This window comes from Manis pentadactyla, chromosome 6 (assembly GCF_030020395.1).
Source record: "Manis pentadactyla isolate mManPen7 chromosome 6, mManPen7.hap1, whole genome shotgun sequence".
In the NCBI taxonomy this organism is placed as follows: Eukaryota; Metazoa; Chordata; class Mammalia; order Pholidota; family Manidae; genus Manis; species Manis pentadactyla.
This window is the reverse complement of record NC_080024.1, coordinates 24,503,957-24,524,550: the sequence shown is the minus strand read 5'-3', so window position 1 is coordinate 24,524,550 and position 20,594 is coordinate 24,503,957. Positions and strand designations below refer to the sequence as shown.

General features: G+C 35.7%; 1 protein-coding gene across 1 annotated transcript in view; it reads left to right on the top strand.

The window, feature by feature from the left end:
* Nucleotides 1–585: 585 nt before the first annotated feature.
* Nucleotides 586–20,594, top strand: part of CPS1 (carbamoyl-phosphate synthase 1) — a 117,512-nt gene continuing 97,503 nt past the window's right edge. Inside the window, exons 1-2 of the mRNA XM_036926789.2 lie at nt 586–853; nt 20,360–20,469. Of these exons, the coding sequence (XP_036782684.2) occupies nt 728–853; nt 20,360–20,469 (236 nt within the window). The 5' untranslated portion in view covers nt 586–727. The remainder of the gene's footprint in view (nt 854–20,359; nt 20,470–20,594) is intronic.

Below are 20,594 nucleotides of genomic sequence, written 5' to 3'. Positions count from 1 at the left end.
GTTCAAGGTTTGAGGCTACTTTGCTCCAGTTGCATGTTTACTTAAATATAACTGATTGCTTTAAAATTTGGGTCACAGAACAGTGCAATAATAAGAATTTATATACTACTTTATTAACTTAAAAAACAATGCAGATAGTTTTACTCTGTATTTGTGGAGAAAAGTTTATTCTGATGTTCTTTTTACTATACATGGTTCCCATAATCTTTTTCAAAGCAGAAAATAGCGGTCTTCAGGTTTCTCTGGGAGTAAAGAATCTCTTCTGAGGCAAATTAGATTACAACATCTAACACAAGTAAAAGCCTTTGATCCTTAGCATTATTATAAAGTTGCTACTCTTTAGGTAAGTGAGATTCCTAAGGTTATCCATTGTGTCTAGGTCCTTCTATTCAGCTGCATAAGCAATTCCTTTGAGGGATGACTGGTTTTCTCCAACACTAGCATTATCTCAGCAAGAGAAGGTTGTGTTTGATGTGTTGCAATTTGCATTCCACGTCCGTGGAACATCTCTGGACATTACCTCAGGGGGAGGGGTTAAGAGAAGGAGGAGCAATGACTGAAGACATTTAATGACAGAATGAATGGAAATTCAAAGATTGCTGTGCGGTCTCCAACACCAGACTGCACCCCTCACCTTTCTTTCAAGTTAATTAAACAATCTTATAACAAAATTCCTATAAAGATATATAATTCCATTTAATTTTAGACACAAATCAACATCTTCAAAATGACGAGGATTTTGACAGCTTGCAAAGTGGTGAAGACCCTGAAGACTGGTTTTGGCTTCACCAAGGTGACTGCACACCGTCAGTGGGAATTTTCAAGACCCGGCATCAGATTCCTTTCTGCCAAGGTAATATTCCCGTATTCATAGTCTCTGATAAAATCACATGGGGTGTAGCTAAGCATGAAGCAAAGGCATCATTGTAAAACAAATACAGACTCAAGCATAGTTCCGTAGTGGTAATTTATTAATAGTTACTTTACTGTAGAAACTACTGATTTAACCAATGCTCACTTTCAGCTGCTCTGAGTAAAATTATGGCAATTTGCATCCAATGTAAAGAAGGGTCACGATTCTTGTGAACATGTAAAATGTAAGTGTTCTGTTTAGAAAAAAATATTTATATTATTTATTTATTTATTATTATTATTTATTAAGGTATCATTGATATACAATCTTATGCTCAGGTTTCACATGAGCAACATTGTGGTTACTACATTCCCCCCTATTATCAAGTCCCCACCACATACCCCATTACAGTCATTGTCATCAGCATAGTAAGATGCTGTAGGGTCACTACTTGTCTTTTCTGTGCTGTACTGCCTTCCTCGTGCCCCCCCCATATTATGTGCACCAATCATAATAACCCTTAATCCCCTTCTCCCTCCTTTATCCCCCACCCTCCTCCACCCCTCCCCTTTGGTAACGGCTAGTCCATTCTTGGGTTCTGTGGGTCTGCGGCTGTTTTGTTCCTTCAGTTTTTGCTTTGTTGTTATACTCCACAGACGAGTGAAATCATTTGGTACTTGTCAGAAAACAAATATTTTTAAAGGCTATCAGGGCTCTGTCTGTGCCCAGACACTATTTCTCACAGATTTGGATTCAAACATGGAGGTGCTTATATGTTCATGAGCCGCATCACAATAGCTAGTGTGTTAAGCTCTGATTCTGTGTTGGTTCACTGTAGTTTTCCCTTCTGAAGTGTAATTTTTGGGAAAAATTTTGGAAGGAAGATGTCTATATACTTCTGGTTTTTGGAGATCATAATGCAGACACTGCCTTTGCTTTTCCCTTTTTATTCTTAGCCCCTTTTTTAGAAGGCTGAATTTATTATATTTATTTTGAAGATTAAGACACTGAGGCAATTAACAGTAACAATTCTCTTTCTGAGAGTATCTCTGAGGAGCAGGTCTAGGAAGGGAGCATTAAGTACTCTTCCTGTGTCCTCAACCATTGAATTATGAGATTCTAGTAGGAACTTCTGTTCCTTCCTATGACTTTATGAAGACATTTATTACCAGAGAAGTCTAAATTAATCCATGGGAGCTTTGCCAATAAAAATCATCTTTAGTGAATATAAAGTTTAAGCAATCACAGTAGCTTTTAATATATTGCTTCTTTAGTAGTAAGAGCTATAAAAAGTTAAGTAGGAAAAAACCTTAACAACCTCTATGTGTTGATACAAAGATAGGTTCTAGTGGCTTTGCGTGTTCTCCTTATACTTTGAGTGCTTACTAAGAATCCTCCAAATGCTTCCACAGTTTCTACTGTGTATGTTGCTCAAGTCAGGATTCAGTGTGATTTTAGCCCTGAGCGGTATCTGCAGGGCTAAGCAATGCCCACAGATCCTTGCGGCCTCTGCTGGCAGGAGTGGGAAAGGGCTAGGAGTAAAAGGCAAGACAGGAAAGGACACAGAAAGGGACAGCAGGTGAGGAGGGAGGGAGGGAGGGAGAGAGAGAGGGAGGCTGAGTGTGAGGGAGAGGGAACTAGCTAAGATCTCAGGAGGAAGTATATGAAACATCCTTTTAAAATTAAGGAACAACCATTTTTTTTGGATTCAGTTTTACTGTAACAGAGAGCCCAGAAAAGGTACATGTTCTAAACCATCATCAAAGATGCAATGACTAGATATAAACTATGAGAGTGAATATTTACTTACCATTTAGTGTTACTAATATCTCAAGGCTGTTCATACATCACTTCAGAGGGAATAAATAGTAATAAAAATAATATCATTTGGAGTTAGATGTATCATCTAAGTCTTAAAAGTTTTGTCTCTTGTAATATCTTTCTCTTCTCACAAAAATAGGTGGGTCAGGATAGGTGTGTCTCCATCAGACTCTAGAAACAGAGAAACTGAGTAACTGCTTAAAATAGCATAGATGGGACGGAAATGAGAAGCCAGCTCTCCATGATCATAAGTGCTCTCTATACACCTGCAACTACAACTGTCAGGACGACAGAAGAATTTAATTATGTGGACAGACTCCTGTGAAAGTAGTTCTTCTAGCTCATGGTGGCAGGTCTGTTTTAAGGGTCTGCCAAAGTTCGCAGCTAAGAATGACAAATCTGTAGAGGGAATAAGCCATCATTTCATGCTGTAAAAGCTATTATTCACACTCAGTCATTACTGGCCAGAGTTTTGGAGGAATGCCAGCCATGAAAAATAGAAGTTCTTGAACTTCACTATCGTGAATTGAAATTTTGTACGGTGGTCCAAGGGGACTTGTGTTCTTATTCACTTATTTTGAAATAGTTCTCAACCTACTCTTTTGCTTCCTTCACTTTTAAAAGTCAATTCTCTTAGAAAGATATATTCAAATTTACTCTTTTTTAGATGGGCCTCATATTTTACAGTAACACTCATTAGTATGTAGTTACATAATGGTCAGTGGAGGGCCGTGAGAAGTGTCACTAGGTTAGCAGCATTATAGCTGCTACAGACAGGGGATAGATGGTAGAAGACACCCTGGGATCTGCCCTGTAGGCACTGCCCTGTAAACTGGCTGCCTTTTACCGCCGTGGAAGGTCACTTTTCCTCTCCTCTAGGTGACAGAGTGGGTTTCACGACAGCAGTGACACATTTATGCTTTTGTGTGGCCCTTCTTTGTGTATTTGTTTGTGGCTAATATTTATAGAGTGCACCTTGCCAATAGACACAGATGTACTTCACTTACAGGGAAGAGGAAAGAATTTCAAGGTGTATGTTTTAAGGAATTTGATATCAAGGTTATACATGATCAAAATCCATGAAGTTTTAGAGACCAAAATCTTTTCCTATTAGTACTAAAAATGTTTAGTCCTCATTATTATGTTCAGCCAGTTGTAATTGTATAGAGGCTGGATGAGGAATAAAAAGATAATGGATTCTAAGCCCTCTTATGCATTTATTAATGCTCTGAACTTGGTCAAGCATGATATCCTCTCTGAACCAAAATTGTGTCATCTGTAGTGTGGAAATGATTCTTGATTTACTCAAAGGATTGTGTGACAAACAAACATAATCAATGCTTAAAATCCATGTAATATTTTAAAAGCAAAAAGGGGATAGGATACTTAAAAAGACATTCTGTTCATTTTAGTAGAAGGACTTTGTGGAGGGTTAGATCAGAGTTTCTCCATGTTTTTCATGGACTTCAAATTATTATAATGACAAGATGTCTGATGAAAATTCTCAAACATTTATAATGATTTTTTTTTACCTTTGCCTTAATATTAAACCTATCTCTAGGAGGATATGGCTTGTAATGAATTAGACTCATTGACTGTGAAGCAAATGATATTTTTCTCACTATGGTGAATCCGATTTCAAAATTCAGGATGTACATCTTAATGTTTTGTTTCATTGATTAATTAATTATATAACAAATAAATGTGAAACTTCTACTCAGGGAGTATACCCAGAGAATAGTAAGGTGAAATAAATGGATAATAAATGGATAGTCTCTGACTTCAATAAATTATTTTTATTTAGAAATTCTGAGTTCACAAGTCTTGGAAAGTTACTAAGACTACATAGATTTTTTACTTTACTTGCAAATGAATTTGGAAATCAAAGGTATTCAATCGAAAAGGTTAAGTTCCTTATGAATAGAAAAAGGTTCAACAAGTACTGCTTCGAACATTAATCCACTCATTTTTAAAAACGGTGGCCTGTATTACAATTAAGCCAGGAACCTAACAGTCCAGTTGTCCTTCTCTCTGGTACTTCAGTTACGATGGAGCTATAGTCATTATTCCCTTTGAATACTTTTCATTTTGTAAGATTTCATATTCTGATTCCAACATAGAAGTATCTATTTAGTTCAGTCTTGAGGAGCTATTGTTGTTTGATTAGAAATTGCAACTCCAAAAACTTCTACAATTAGAATCATTGAGTTATATTGAAGTAACTTTAACGACATTCACAGGAAGCAGAGTTTATTATTATATTGGTGCCTCTTTGTACATATTAGAGGTGGGGGTGGGGATAGGGTTATCACACACTATCAAAAATAACCATTGTATTAGACTACATAGGGGAATGCTTTAGGGCTGAATTTCATCCATGATAATCCAGAGTTTTAAATAGTAAGTTATGTTCCAATCCCAAATGAGCAGTTTCAGACTTAGATTGGATGATTGACCACCTTACTGTTTTTGGTGGACAATATTTCTTTTATTGGGAAAAGGCCTCTCTTTTGAACATTTTTGTTTATGTAATCCCCCTTTGATGTCCCTCCTTTCTAAGGTATAGACTCATTTGTTTGTCATCAACAGTATCTTCCCATTTTGAGTTTCTTGCCACAAAAGTGTTGAGAAAAGGCTGTAGTCAACCAGGACCTAGATGGGTGTGGGGTGGGGTGACACCTAAGGTTCACCCCTGGAGGCAGCGTCAGTCACTAGCAGGGCAGTGTGTACCTCCCTTGATGTCGGGCCCTGGACATCCTCACGGTTTCACCCTGGCCCCAGCCTGGGGACGCAGCGAAGAATTCTGGCTGTGGAAATGCCTGAGGAACTGGTGGTAGTAGTCTGGGCCTCCAGCTCCTCTCCTGCTGACGGCTCCTCGAATTTCTGTTTGACCTCACTTAGCTAGACTAACTGATGGCACAGAAGTGAATTTAGGTTCTACTGCTGTGGAAATAGAAAACATTCCTCTACTCTCACATGTTTATTAGGCATTCTTCATATTTCCAACTTGCACCAAAGGTTCGGGTGTAGTAGAGTTTTCACTGTCTCTTAAGTAACGGGCATGCCAGAGCTCATGTCAAGGCTTCAGGAGTTTGGTATATGAGACTGAGCATCCTTGATGTGACCAGTACTTCCTGGGTCTTTACAGTGACCGAGGGTTGATTGAAGAAAGCTACATGGGCCAGGGTCAAGCTTGGTCTTGGACTGCTCAAGGCTCATGATCTCTGGCTTACACTTGATTCTTTTCATCTGGTTTAAATGAGTTTCACCTCATGAAAATATTTTCAAGGCTCCTCTCTTCTATTTTTTTTCCAACTTAATAAATGTCATATATTGAATTTTTAAGTTTCATAGGTAGAATATTGGCTCATGTCAAGTTCTTACAAATGAAGCAATAGGGTTGCTGTACAGTAAGAATTTTACTGAGTAAGTTTTTTCTATAATGTAGGGCTAAATGTAAATGTAAGTAAAAATTAGGATATTAGAAATCCCTTCCAGATTCAGAACAATTTACCATGTAGCAGATGCTCATTAAGTGCTTATTAATAAACCCACACTTTATGAACTTAATTTGTAATGGAATTTTTCTAAATGCTCTATTTTATTTATAATGAGAAACATAACTAGAGTAAAATTACTTATGAATATGACTCATTTGTTTATAAATGTCCAGAACATAGAAATATTCAAGTAAATTCACCTCTTGATTCTACCCCTCCCCCCAGATTGTCTTATGTTTAACCAAAGGCAGACGACTTATTATTAACTTAGGATGTTGTAAGGCTATTAACTTAGCATGTTGTAAGGCTTAATTGATTACTGCTGTTATAGTACTTTGAAATCCTGAAGTGTTAGGCACTGTAACTGCAGAGAAGTCTCATTAAATATTCTAGACATAGAAATTGTGTTGTAATTCTGAATTTTAAAAGTACCCATATCTTGATAGTATAACCCCAAGAATAAAGAACAAGATTTCATTTACCAAGAAGAACGCTTCAAGATTTTAACTTTCACTATATTATCTATGCAATAGTAAACTAAAAAAAAATTCTGGCTTTAAGCTTCATACTTTTCAAAGCTTGGTCAGATTGATTTATTTCATGAAAGGATGAGTACTGATATGAACTAATAGCTAAGAAACAACAGGTAAGCCAGAAATAAAATATGTTATATAGCCTTAGGCCTTGATAAAAAATGGAAATAAACACATGGGGCTTCCAGTTTTTCTGATATGCAGATAATTTATGTAGATAAATGGTTTAACAGGAATACAGATTCCCAGAGTAAATCATTGTCATTTCCACTACTAGCTTAAGGGGATTATTGCAGCTATAATGTTTTATAGTCAAATCTTTTATGGAACTTACTGTTAAATTAGCTGGAGGCTTTACATCCCAGAACATTTCACTGGTGAATTCTCACACTGTCTCTTAAGTAACGGGCATGCCAGAGCTCATGTTAAGGCTTCAGGAAGAAACAATGCTGTTCTTCCTCTTTCACAGATGTGTAAGTGCTGGACTTAATACAAGGACACAAGAATGTCTGCTTTTGTGCACCAAGTGAAATATGCAATGTGGCCAGTCTGGTTAGAATTTTAACTGGGCCCAAACACTACATGGATCTTTTTAACTTGGCATTTTGTTACTGTGCTTCTATCTCTGAAGCCATAGCTGTTTTTGAACCTGGCTTCAGAATGCTCTAAATTGTTTTTCCTGCTGTCATTTTATTTCTTACTCAAAAGAAATAAACCCACTTATATATTGCATTTTACCTCAGTATAAATTAGAGCTTTTTCTTTTTTTGGTTTCATTTTGAGAACAGATTATTTAAATCAAAGAATCAGTAAGGATTCTTTATATGGCCATTCTTTATATAGGAATTTTATAAATAGTATATTTAAGGGAAAAACTGTTTATAGTTGATGTATTTCCTCAACCAAGTATTGTCATGCACTGTAACGAAACATGCTGTCTTCCAATTTTCAATTTGTGTCTTTCTCATATAGTCATATAAGCGTTGCATATGCAAAAATCTAATGTGACAGGTGTTCATCATAAGCAATTTTAGACTGCAAGAAAAGTCTCATTGTGACTTGTTTCCAGTGCCTTGAATTAAAAGATCCAGAGAGAACTAGTTCGAAGTAAAGAATCAATATCCTCAAAGTTAGCCCAGAATGATGCTGGGATGTATAACAATAAATGAACAGCAAGTGGATGATTTTTATAGCATAATACTGAATGTAAAGGAAAAGACTAATAACGATAATAAGCATCAGGATATTTCAAAACTTTCTTAGGTTAAATTATAAATTATGTCTAAATTTTGGCTGTTATTTCCTAAGCCTAAGCTCTCTAAATCAGTTGAGCATAGAACAAAGGATACATTTTCAAAGCTTTTTGAAGGAGAATTTAGCTGTGTGACTCCCATTAATGGTGGTTGCGCTGTTCTTCTGGAAAATGCTTTGAAACACCTATCCTCTTAAACTTTACTTCAAACGGAGTTTGGAATATGAAATTCTGGTAATTTATTTGTGGTTCCATAAAGCTAATCAATCCTCACTAAGAGATGAAAATATATCCATAACTGTAGGTTTATAATGAATTTTAATTGTAAGGAAAAACATTAAAAGCCCTAAAAAGATGCGATGGCTAAGAAAAATATCGCATCTGCTTTCATAACATTTTTGAGATTTTAAAAATATAAGACACTTTATGATTTGGTAGAAACAACAGTATCAATACCCAGATCAGATAAACCAACAAATAAGTAGAGAATTTATTGGAATTTCTGCTTATATACAATCCCCCCTCATAAAAATATATTTTCATAAAAAATGATGAATTATGAAAGATGATCCAGTTTTTACAAATATTAAAAGTACAACATCCAAAGATAGTTCGGTTTATTAAAATGTCCATTTTAAAAGTAATATAAGAAGAGTGATCATTTAGAAATTAATGTAGTTTAGTTTAATTTAGGGAAAAATAAAATTGTAATATGAAAGATAAAAAATGGCAATAACATATACACAGGAAAATTCCATTTTAGTCCACTTAAATATTGTGTGGAAAAACTAAAGTCCTATGGATGTTCCTCCTATAAATTTGCAGACAAAGTAATATTTAGTATTACTAGGACATGGAGGTTACTAATTTCAGTCTTTAACCCTCTAGATCTGGAAACACAATTACAATTATGTATTTTATAATCTACTGGCTCCCAGATCCACAATATCTGTATGGTCTAGGCTAAAAAGAATAAAACTTATTTGTATAAACAAGTTGTTTATACCCATTTTCCTTGTTATCCATATTGGTTACAAACTCTTTGCCTATTATTTTAGGAGGGGTAGTGTCTTGTTTGTATGTTTTGTAGACCTAATTACATGGGTGGGAGAAACTTAATTTTGAAGAGATGGAGATAATGCTATTAATTGCAGATACAGTTTAAACATTGGTTCAAGGTCACAATTAAGAGATTTTTAGAAGGTATAGTAGACATCTATGTGTGTGTATGTGTGAATTTTATTTTAGGCAGTTGTATGCTGAACTTCTGCTTAGTGGCCCCCCAAAAGTGAATGTCCACTCCTGAATGATTAACAACTAGGGGGTACCATCAGCTTTGATCTTGATTGACCTTTAGGTGCTGTGTCAAGTTCACAAAGTCTGGACTAATTCTTCCTTTTCAGGGATCCATGAAGAAAGGAAACCATTCAGGTGTCCTGCAGTGTTCTACATGCATTTAATTTCTCAATGAGAACCTCCATAAATAGCAGAACTTCATTTCTTGGGACTTGCTAATGTCTTATGGATTCTTATCCAGACTCATTTAGCTTAAGTGTCCTTCATAGGTTCTCTAGAAGTGGACACTGAGATAGTGTTTAGGGAGCCAGATACTTAATATAGATCAGCTTCTGCGGAGGGAAGGTTTAGGAAACAGGATGGGCAGAGAAGAGGGAAACGGTTGCAGGTTTGACAAAGCCTAGGCCAACCTGATAGAAAGCGCTTGCCCATTAGAATTCCCTGCCTTGGGCCTGGGCCTTTATGTTCCTTCCTGGTCCTGTCACTAGTGTGGGCAAAGGACACTCCAGGGAGGGCATGTGACAAGGCAGCTCTCTGCGGCTGAGGTAGACCCTGACGTGATTGACAGCTGGTGAGTCTGTTGGTCTCACTCCCTGCAGCAGGGCTGCAGATTCTTTCTGGTAGGGAACTGAGAGGTGCGTCTTCATATCTATGGTGTGTGTGGGCCCAACAGTCTTGAGAGCTTGAAAACACAAGAGCCAGGAATCTGAGGAAAACCAACAGGTTTTGAGAACTTTTCACACTGATTCCAGGCCCTTGTGTTTCCACTTTGAGAATTTACAGACTTATAGAGAGGTAATTCTTGGTTGACTTGGGTATTTCGCAGCTTACCCATGGCAGTTTTGAATTAAAGTTCTTATAAATAAATTCAAGTAGGGTTCAATAATTGAACTGAATTGCTTTTTATTTCCTTTTTTAAAAATTGTACATCAGAAATAGAAATAAGCTTAGAAAAATAAAAAGGGGTTATATGTAACTCAATTTAGGCTGAAATTTTCTACAAGTTGGCTCCATGAGAAGGAAAATGATACAGTTGTGGTGGGTTGTGAATTCCAAGTCACACCCATCAGGGTCAGAAACCACTGCTCCTCCATTTACAAATGGAATGACCTTGACATCTCTAAGCCTCAGGTAGCTCAACTGTAAAATGGAAATCTTAAAAATTACCCACCTCATTGTTTTCTATGAGGATTAGATGAGAAATCCATTGATAGCTTTAGAAATAGTGTCCTGCACATTCATGTTAACTATTATTAATGATGTCTTAAGGAGGCAATCTGGGTGGAGTTCTCAGTGAGGGCAATGTGCTCCCCAAATCATATTGTTCCAACATAGCTTCATAATTCTATTTGAATTAAGACACCTTTTCCAGAACATTAGAAACTTACTGTTCAAATCTGTATACACAATTTATTTGTGCAACTGCATATAGACTAATAAGCATAGATAACTATATAGACAATCTGGTTTATGGTTTAATAGGGTCTGATTAAAGCAATGCCGGAGGGAAGAAAGAGGACAGTGACAAATTAATCTACTTCCATAAGGCATGCTTAAGAAATGTTGATACTTAATTTTTGCAAATATAAGGATTATTCCAGAATTAAAACAAAGCAAAATAGGAAATGCTTTAACATATGGACTCAAACTAGAGAAAAATTGAAGTATATATGTTTTCTTTAGTTACTATCCTCAAGAGTAATTATACAAATATTTGTTGAGTGCCAGGTATGTACCAGCACTATATATAAACTTCAGCAACAATAACAATAAAAGTTCAGCAGCCTAAGTTTTTTTAGAGGGGGATAAAAATGGGCTAATTATTCATTGTAAACTATTTGGCAATTTGGTATAGAAATGTAATGAATGAGACTGCATCAGTGAATTAAAAAAAATAATTCGCTGCTGACAAACAGTAAAATTTGGCAATCATTTTGAGTGAAAAGTAAAGAAAGAAAAGAGAATGATTGGACTATGTATACTAAATCTAGTTTTATTCCTTTTCCCCAGTATTGGAGTATTAGATTTGTTACATGATAATTATTCAAATTAATAATATAAATAATTCATTATAAAACCTAAAGAATGAAGATGAGAAATCATCTTTTAGTCTCTTTTTCTGAGACATTGGCTCTATGACACCTGTTGAAATGGAAACTAGGGACACTTGCTGGGCAATAGCTGCTACCCAGTTCCAATTCATCCTGTACTTTCATCTTCCATGAAAGGTAGCATGAACTCTACCTATGTGGAATACCTGTCTTTACTTTCAAGAGGAAAAGGTAACAATTAGTAAAAAAAACAAAATGTAGCCAGTGGGCATCAAAGAGTTGTTTTGAAACACCACAGTGTCTGCGTGTGAACAACATTCTAACATCATACAATGATTCATATTTCTATGCATTCACCAAGTATGTAGTGACCACTTTACTGTGTGAATAGCAGTGGACTATTTCTGTGGGGGTACAAAGTTGACTGTAGCATTGGGCTTTCTGTTCCAGAAGCCACAATCTAGCAGGGCAGAAGAATAACTTAACCAATTAAAATGCAAGGTAACACACACACGGGACACACTGAATGCAGGTGAGAACATAAGACAATTGTGCTGAGTTCTCTGTCTATGAAGGCATATTATGAGTAGGACTAGGAAGGATATGAGAGGGTAAACCAGCAAAGAGGAACACAAAGGGCTGATGTAGGGAGGTAAGGAGTCTAAGGGATTACATATAGAGAATAGGTTAGATGAGGGAACTTTGAATGTTTACTGGAAAATTTAAAGATTGGTGTCAGTCAATAAAGATTTAAGAAATATAGACCTAACTGCACTGCATAGGATGGGTAGAAGTGGGTAGAGTTTGGAGGGAGGGGAAATAATTAGGAAGTAGTAAGCGATAATGGGGGTTTTCTCTTGGCTGGTGACAAAAATCTGATGTAAAGTGGTTAATTCTAGAACTGATAGGTGACTATGAGTTATTAATAGTCACTATGAATTATTAGATACTATGTGATGAGGTGGAACTATTTTATTATTTTACTGCTGTAGGAACACTTAACATGAGATCCACCCTCTTAACAAATTTTTAAGTGTAAAATATAGTCTTGCTAACTGCAGAGATGATGTTTCATGGAAGATCACTAGAACTTTTTCGTTTTGAACAACTCAGACTTTATTGATTAGCAACTCCCCATATTCCCCTTTTCCCAGACCCTGGCAACTACAGTTCTTCTCTCTGATTCTGTGACTTTTACTATTTTAGATACTTCATATAAGTGGAATCATGCAGTATTTGTCCTTCTGTTACCAGCTTATTTCCCTTAGCACAATGTCCTCAAGGTTGATTCATGTTGCCATATATGGCAGGATTCCTTCCCTTTTCAAGGCTGAGTAATATTCCATTGCATGTGCATACCACAATGTTTTATCCATTCATCCACTGATGGACAGTTAGGTTATGTCCATATCATGGTTATTGTGAATAGTACTGTAAAGAACAGTGGAGTGCTAATATCTTTTTGAGATATTGATTTCAATTCTTTGGATAAATACCCAAAAGTAGGATTGCTGGATCATATTGTAGTTCCAGTTTTAATTTTTTTTGAGGAATCTCCAGACTGTTTTCCACAGTGACTGCACCATTTTGCATTCCCATCAACAGTGGAATTATTTTTAATTAGAATAATTATTTAAGTAACTGTATTGCTTAGACTGTAGGACCAGATGTGATTTGAAAGTTGTAACTCCCAAGAGATATTGGGAAAAGATGCCAAAGGAAGAGACAGTGAAACTCTAACATCTTATTAGACTTAATATCTTTGGATTTGAAATATTTGTAAGACTACACACTTCTAGAAAAATATTGAATTAGAAATCTATGTTTTAGAAAATAAGATGAATTGATAATTTAAAATGTGGTTACAAGTAAACATTATATCAATTATGAAATGAATGAATAAAAATTTAATATTTACAGTATTAAAAGAAGTAATGGGGAAGATGGGTGTGGAAGAGAGTGCTTATTTTTTTGCTGTTGTAGCTTCTCTTTTACTGAATTTTTTAGTCATTTAGCAATACTCTGCTAAAGAGTTAGTAGATTATCTGACTAAAGTAATTTTAGTAAAGTGTGAATAAAGCCTAATTATGATGTAATGACCTTATAAAATGGAATCGCTCTACCCACTTACATCTTTAGTTAGTGGAATATGGAAGAGAAAATACTATTAAGGAAGGTGTTCTTTGTTCTCTTACTAGCATCTCAGAAAGTAAATCACATAGAATTAAAAGAGCTGTACATTACCCATTGCTTCTCACCTTTGTGAGCAGTGTCAAAGCGGGATAGTTAAAATATGACTGGTGCAAAGCAGAAGTGCAATTTGCAAGTCAGTTTTGTCCCAGAGAAACAAAAGCAGAATTGCATAGCATTTTTGCTACCTGATAGTCATTCATTCACTCATTCATTCATTCGCCAATTAATATTTGCTAGGTTTTTACTACTGGTGGGATTTTTAGGGGTGATAATCAATCACATCTTCTCCTACATTTAGAGTTAATTGAGAAATAAGTGCCCTGACCTGTATCTAGAGTCAGCTGAGAAATAAGACAGTTTTCAAAAAGATAGAGATCTGAATATCAGCTTTATTACTGTTAAAGCTGTTTGGAAAACAGGGCCTAGCTGTAACCAAATGAATTTCTTAGAACTCAGATTCCCTGAGTCAAATGTATTAACTCACAAATGCACCTCTCCTGCTTCATGCACAACAGAGAACAGGTTTCTTTGAAAAGAAAGTTATGAGGGGCTGAGCCGGTCTTGCTCAGTTCCATTTTCCAAAGTTGCCAGTCACTCCTATTACTGCTTCATTGCAGAACAGTGGTTAAATGGCCTTCCCAAGTCCCTGAAAATCAATTTCACAGGCCAAAGTATGATTTCAGAGAGGTGTAAAATGGTTTCCCCAATCACCTACTATGTGCTAGACACCGTGTTACGTGTGGGGTGATACTGTGTTCCCATCTGGTGTTGCCTTAATTTTGTTGGATAAATTATTGGAGAAATTAGTCATGGGTTTGTAATGTAGGGCAGTAAATGGCAAATGCCAAGTTTTGTTTAACCTTAACTTTGGAAGGGACTAGTCCTTCATTGCTTATTTGGGTTAATATACAAAGAAGATCAAGCCTGGGTTTACAAGCAGTAGAATTTGATAGGTGGAAAGAAGAGAAGGAAGGAATGAGGGAAAGAACTTGGGCACACCTGAGTCATTCTGCCTGGTGGCTCTTCCGGGCTTGGTTTGGTGATGGAGAGTCCATAGGCACCTGCAGCATCGATGTTTTAGTACACGACTGATCAAGAGTATAAACCCAACCCAAACTAAGCAATCTAACAAACACCAAAATCTAGTGAAATCTGTATGTCACCAGGCAGGTTATGGGAAAGGAAGAGAGAGACAAATGGCAAAAGGTGGAAGAGATGGTCAAGATTTCTCTTCCTAGCCCATACTCACTTATACTCCCTCTTGTGTTGATAAAAAACACAGAATGGATAAAAAGGATTGACATGTATTTGATTAATAAGAGCAGCTTTTAATTGCTAAGCTGAAGACTAGTACCAGAAACTTCTTTGCTATATTTCAGAATTTTATTGTCGATCTGTTCATGTCACCATAAATAAAAGGTAGCAATGACATCTAACTAGTCCTTGGACTTTGAGGCACTTAAATTAAAAATCAGATAATGAATTAGAAATTAAATTTTTTATTGTCTATGATCTTGAGATTTGAAGAATGTTCTTATGCCTTTATGTGCATTTAGTGATAAAAATTATACCATAATGAAAATGGGTACTCAGTTAAAATTAAGCCACTAAGTGGATCCTGTCACATGTGCAATTTAATTTACATGAAGGTTTTACTATGAAAAGTTAAATATTTAGTTAAAGACCCAGAGGAGGAAAAGTACAATGAAAAGGTATAAGGACATGTGGAAACAATTGAGACTATTTATCCCATGTCAAGGAGAAAAGGAAGAGGAAAGTAGCCATCTGAGTATAGCTCTTTGGAAGTAGTAAGATCTCATTTTTTGGAAGGACAACAGTTGTTCTTCATATCTACGGAGAACAAGCCAAACAAACCCTTAGTTCCGCTAAGCAGGGGTCAGGTTAAACTTGCCTTTGAATTTGCTGCTTGACTGTGTGCTTTATAATGATTCACTAAGAGACAAGCAGTCACAAGTTAGACTCAAATTTTGAATTGAGCAAAGTGAATAATAATACATATTTGTTCGACTGATTTTGGTGATTAAAAAGTAGCTGTCAGTGCTCAAAATAACTTTTAAACCCTTCAAATTTAACTTTGACCTTTCACTTAAATTTGCCATGGCAAGATCATATTTTTAATACATGAGAATAACAGGAGAAATGTAAAACAGTTTTGCTTCAAGATTCCTTTGTACACATTATTCTAAAACTAAAAAGAAGAATATAGGATTCTCTTCCCATCCCCTATTTTAGAATACACTGGGTAAGATTCTAAAATATGGAAGGATTCTTTACCTGTACCTGCAAAGTGAAATAGGGAAGGGAACTGTTATGTAATTTAAGCACTGTCAGCCTCTTCCATGTGAAATGCCTAGTAAACTGATATAAATTTTTGTTTTGGATTAGTATATTTGTCTTACCTGCACGATGTGTATTTGAACACTCATAAACAGCATACTCAAAACGCAGACCCTTGTGTAACCATCCACTGACCTTTCCTTCCCTTCTCTCCTTTCTCCCTCAGTGTTACTCCTATCTCTTCTCCACCATATCTCCATATTATGAGACTACACTTAAAATGTTATAGAAAGTCTTTATTTGTTAAACATATTGAAAAGGCAACTCAAAACAGGTGTTTACTTATTCTTAAATTAATACCTGGAACAAACTAATAACAAAATGTTTAATAATGCTTTTCGGTATTTTAAATGTAATTTTCTTCAGATTGACATCCTATGATTCTTTATTCATCTAACAAAAAATAAATGATTGTCTACTCTGTGCCAGGCCCTGGTGTTGGGCTTGGAGGCACGTCAGTGAACCAAGAAGACCCAATACTCTGCCCTCATGAAGTTCACTTTCTAGTGGGATAATACAGATAATAAATAAGAGACTGGCTGATATGTCAGAAGACAGTAACTGCTGTGAAGAAAGAGTAGACTAAGGAGATAAAGTGCTGAAGGGCACACTGTAATTTTAAATAGGAGGTGAAGGTAGGTCTCACTAAGAAGATGGTTGACATTTGAGTAGATGTGGAGGAGTCTTTAAATCTTGGACTTTATGTTTAAAATTTGTTGAGTTTCTTTCTTAAAATTTTAATTTTTTTACTTAAAGCATAAATGGAAAAGAAGGGGTGAGTCCTTTTATTAAAGACAAATCTTCTGAAGGAAAGAATGCTATTTTATTTATCTTTCTATTTCTGGCTGCTTCAGTGGTAGTCTTCTTAAGGTTTCCTCTTTTTTACTCTTCACACACATAGCCGGACCTTTTGTTAAGTGGGAGGACTGGTGATATTTATCCTTACCCTTGTTATGTCCAGAGACTAACACAGGATTTGTCACATGGTAGAAGCTCAGTGATGTCGTGACTTGACTCACGGCATATACATTTTTATGTCATGTCATAAGAGAGGTCATTTATTTTGTAGAACTCATATTTATATATCCTTTGGTTACTTTTCTTTATTTTACAAGTGCACTGACCTCTCTTCATGAAGGTTTTCTTTGTACTTTAAGAATTCAAAATACCAAAGTGCTCTTGCAGAGGCACTTAAGTCATCACTTAATGATATAGTCTGATTCCTAGACTATGAACATCTTTCTGCTAGGACTGAGGCTACTAAAATATCTTACCATGGTAACAAGGTGATTTCTTTTGGACTCACTGGAGTGAAATAGCATTTGGGGAACTGTTGGCTAGAAGAGGGGATTCCAAATAATGGCTCTTTGTTCGGAGTTTCTCCATCAATTCATAGATAAGTCAATTGGCATGCATCATTTTAAACTCATCAGAGACCAATGTAGTGAAGTGGAATATAAAGAGTACTATAGGCAATAAACAGAAGCCTTGCTACAATATAATGTGTAGTGGGAAAGAGGATTGGAAGATCTATAAAAACTGCCAAAAAGAACAAAAAATAAAATTAAAGGAACAAAAACACATATTGAACACAATCTCAGGGACTATTTCAGGCAACAGTAAATGTCTCCTCAAATACCTCTTTAAGAGACTGAAAGCAAAGTAGAAAACTAGTCCCGTGGAGAGAAGAAGAAAAATACCAAATAGAATTGTAAGAACAGGCTAACAAGAGTTGTGTTTGCTTATGTTAATTTTTACCTTTCTTTAAAATAATCAGATGGTGTTTAACCCATAGGTCAGACACTTTGCAATTCTTAAATGAGAAGAGGATAGAGAAAAGTAAAAGAAAAATATAAACAGAGGTGATATTTTAGGCAGATATTGCTCAGAATAGGATAGATAAATTGGTATATAGAAAACAATTGAAATTTTCAGTTCACATCCAAGCTTTGCCAACTAAGTGCAGTTATTTTAGGTTCTATCAAACTTACATGCTATTTATGCTTCCTTCCTTCCTTCCATTTTGTGAAAGCATGTAGGTTACACCTGACTTCCTCAAGTACAGAAAATAACATTTTCAGTAGAAAATATTTTTTGACAGTGAATTTCCATTTCTTGGACCAAAGGGTTTTGTCTAGTGAAACATGTCAGAAATATGTTTCTAGGGAAATTTTCCAATAAACATACCCCCACTGAGAACCATCACCACAGACATTTGATTAGCTTATAATAATCTTAAGAAATACACTGAACATTATCACTCTTACTTCCTAAAATCATCAGTTTCTCTCTTGACTTATAAATAATCATTGACAAATTCCAATAAAATATAAAATAAGAAAATCATGTTATCAGAAGAAGTGACATATAAAGGTAATTTCTAGATACAGAAGCAGAATTTAGAACTTGTATGGTAAGCTGACTTCTGCCAGGATAGTCTTGTTATCATTCATATAACATTAATTACTTATTGTGGTTTCCTTTGTGCTGAGTAATTCTAAAAGCTTTTTTAGTTTAGTGACTGAGAAGATAAGTCATAATTATTTAAAATTAAAATGTCAAACCTGAGATCTTGAACGCTGGTTCCAAGGCTATACATAAGCAAAACTTTACTTCAAAGATTATTTGATGAACTAAGTAAAAAACAAAGTTCTTTTGGCTTACTGCCCATGGACATATACATACACACTCAAAGAAACAAATTCATATAAAATATGCAGTACAGCACTTTGTCCAGTCTTTCTCTGAAATACAACTTGAAATTCATGCACTGTATCTCTGATTAAAAGAAAAAGAGCTTACCGGTTGAAAGGAGTATCTGAAACCTATGAGTTTTAGTAAGAAATAGTAAATATAAGGTAATGTGTAGACATACTTACACATAAACAATATTAGGCACATGGTGGAAAGAGAATCAAACATTACATTACATTGAAGAGCAATCAGTCCAATGTTAAAAAAAAATGTGTGTACTTTATACCAAAAGAGGCATCATATTTCTACCGAGGGAATTACTGTAGAAAGTAATGAGGTTTTTCTGCTTTAAGTCAAGTGAATGTTATAAAGCTGGAAGGACATAGAAACAGAGGTCTAGAAATCACTTAAAGAGTTTTTACTGTATACCAAGGTGTGTGTGTGTGTGTGTGGTAGGAGTGGATTGGATGTCAGGATACAAGAAGATTAGACTGGACTATGGGTCCAGTCCTAAAAGTGTAAGGGAAGGAAAACAGAATCAGTGTGTTTCTGTCTTTAATGGCTGCATTTAACCCTGTAGAGAGAAAAGCAAATGATCTCCTTTACTTCAACAATTTCAACTCATGGCCAAATTTGCTTCATTCACATTCCTACCCATTATTTTGAGGTGAATCTCAGATATCATATAATTTTACCCTTAAGTATTTCAGTGTATATCTTTAACAAATAAGAGCTCTTAAAAATATAAGCAAATATCATCTTCAAGCTTCAAAAAATTATACCAGATATAAGAAAAATCAACGTATTATTTAAATTTCCTCAGTTATCACAGAGATGATTTTCTTTATAGTTTATTTTTTAAACCATGTTCCACTTTATTTTGTCCTGTAGTTTTGTACTGAGTCTATATTTTGCCCCCCAAAGTGTGGTTTAATACATTTCTCTCTTCCCTGAATTTTACGTAAATTGGGAGTTAGACCTAAATTGTTTCAACAATAGAATTTAGAGTGTTTTTGAGAAATGGTGATGAGTGCTTCTTAGATAAGGCTCTCTAATTGTCCCTCTTCTTAGTCAAGAACTTTATAGGAGCTGGTTCAAAGATCAGTGTGGTGATGTCATGAAATTCAGAATGCCTTGTAGTCTAAAGAGAAAACCAGACATGGATATAATGAACTCTACTAAAAAACAAAATAAATATATATTTAGATTTTCCGTAGTGCTTCCTTTGTGTCAGTATTAATAGAGTGATAAAGTTTTGGCTTCTGTGTGACCATAGAGCCTTTGTGGAGGGGACAGCCCTTGGGACACCTCTGTCAAGCAATAGAGCTCTGTGGGACACATCTGATAGATGACCTTGAAGATTCCTTCTAGCTCTAAGCCTCCGAGTGATGATGAGCTGTACGGGACAATTCACAATGTTTTCGCAAAGTCATGAACTTCCCTTAAAGCTATACTTGAGCAAAGCTGAGGGATATTAAGGGGGAAAAGATAGACACAGAGCATTTCAGCTAAATTGAAGTATTCCAAGATTGTCAGTAAGTCTACAAATAGACTTAGACTAGCTATGGTACTGACATGCTTCAGTTCCTCTTTCAAGCAAAACAAAATAAAACACCTGCCATGACAAAAGCCGTACGTTTGAAGAAAACTGACAAGTAACAGGAGAGCAACTCCAGATCTAGGCGGTAAGGTTCCATCAATACACTGCGCTTTTATTTCATAAGTTTGTATATTGTGCCTTTGGATTTTTTTCACCCAGTTGTGCCTCGTATTTTGTATTCTGCTAAGATTTGTGAATGTTTCTTTAGGCACAGACAGCACACATTGTCCTGGAAGATGGAACTAAGATGAAAGGTTACTCCTTTGGCCATCCATCCTCTGTTGCTGGTGAAGTGGTTTTTAACACTGGCCTGGGAGGGTGAGTAATTCTTCTCTTTTAAGGTTTTATTCTTCCCTTATGTAAAGGAATAGCTGGATGATCTTGCTCATGGGGAGATGGCGAAACCACATCATAATCTGACTACATATTGTCCTGTGGTTGCA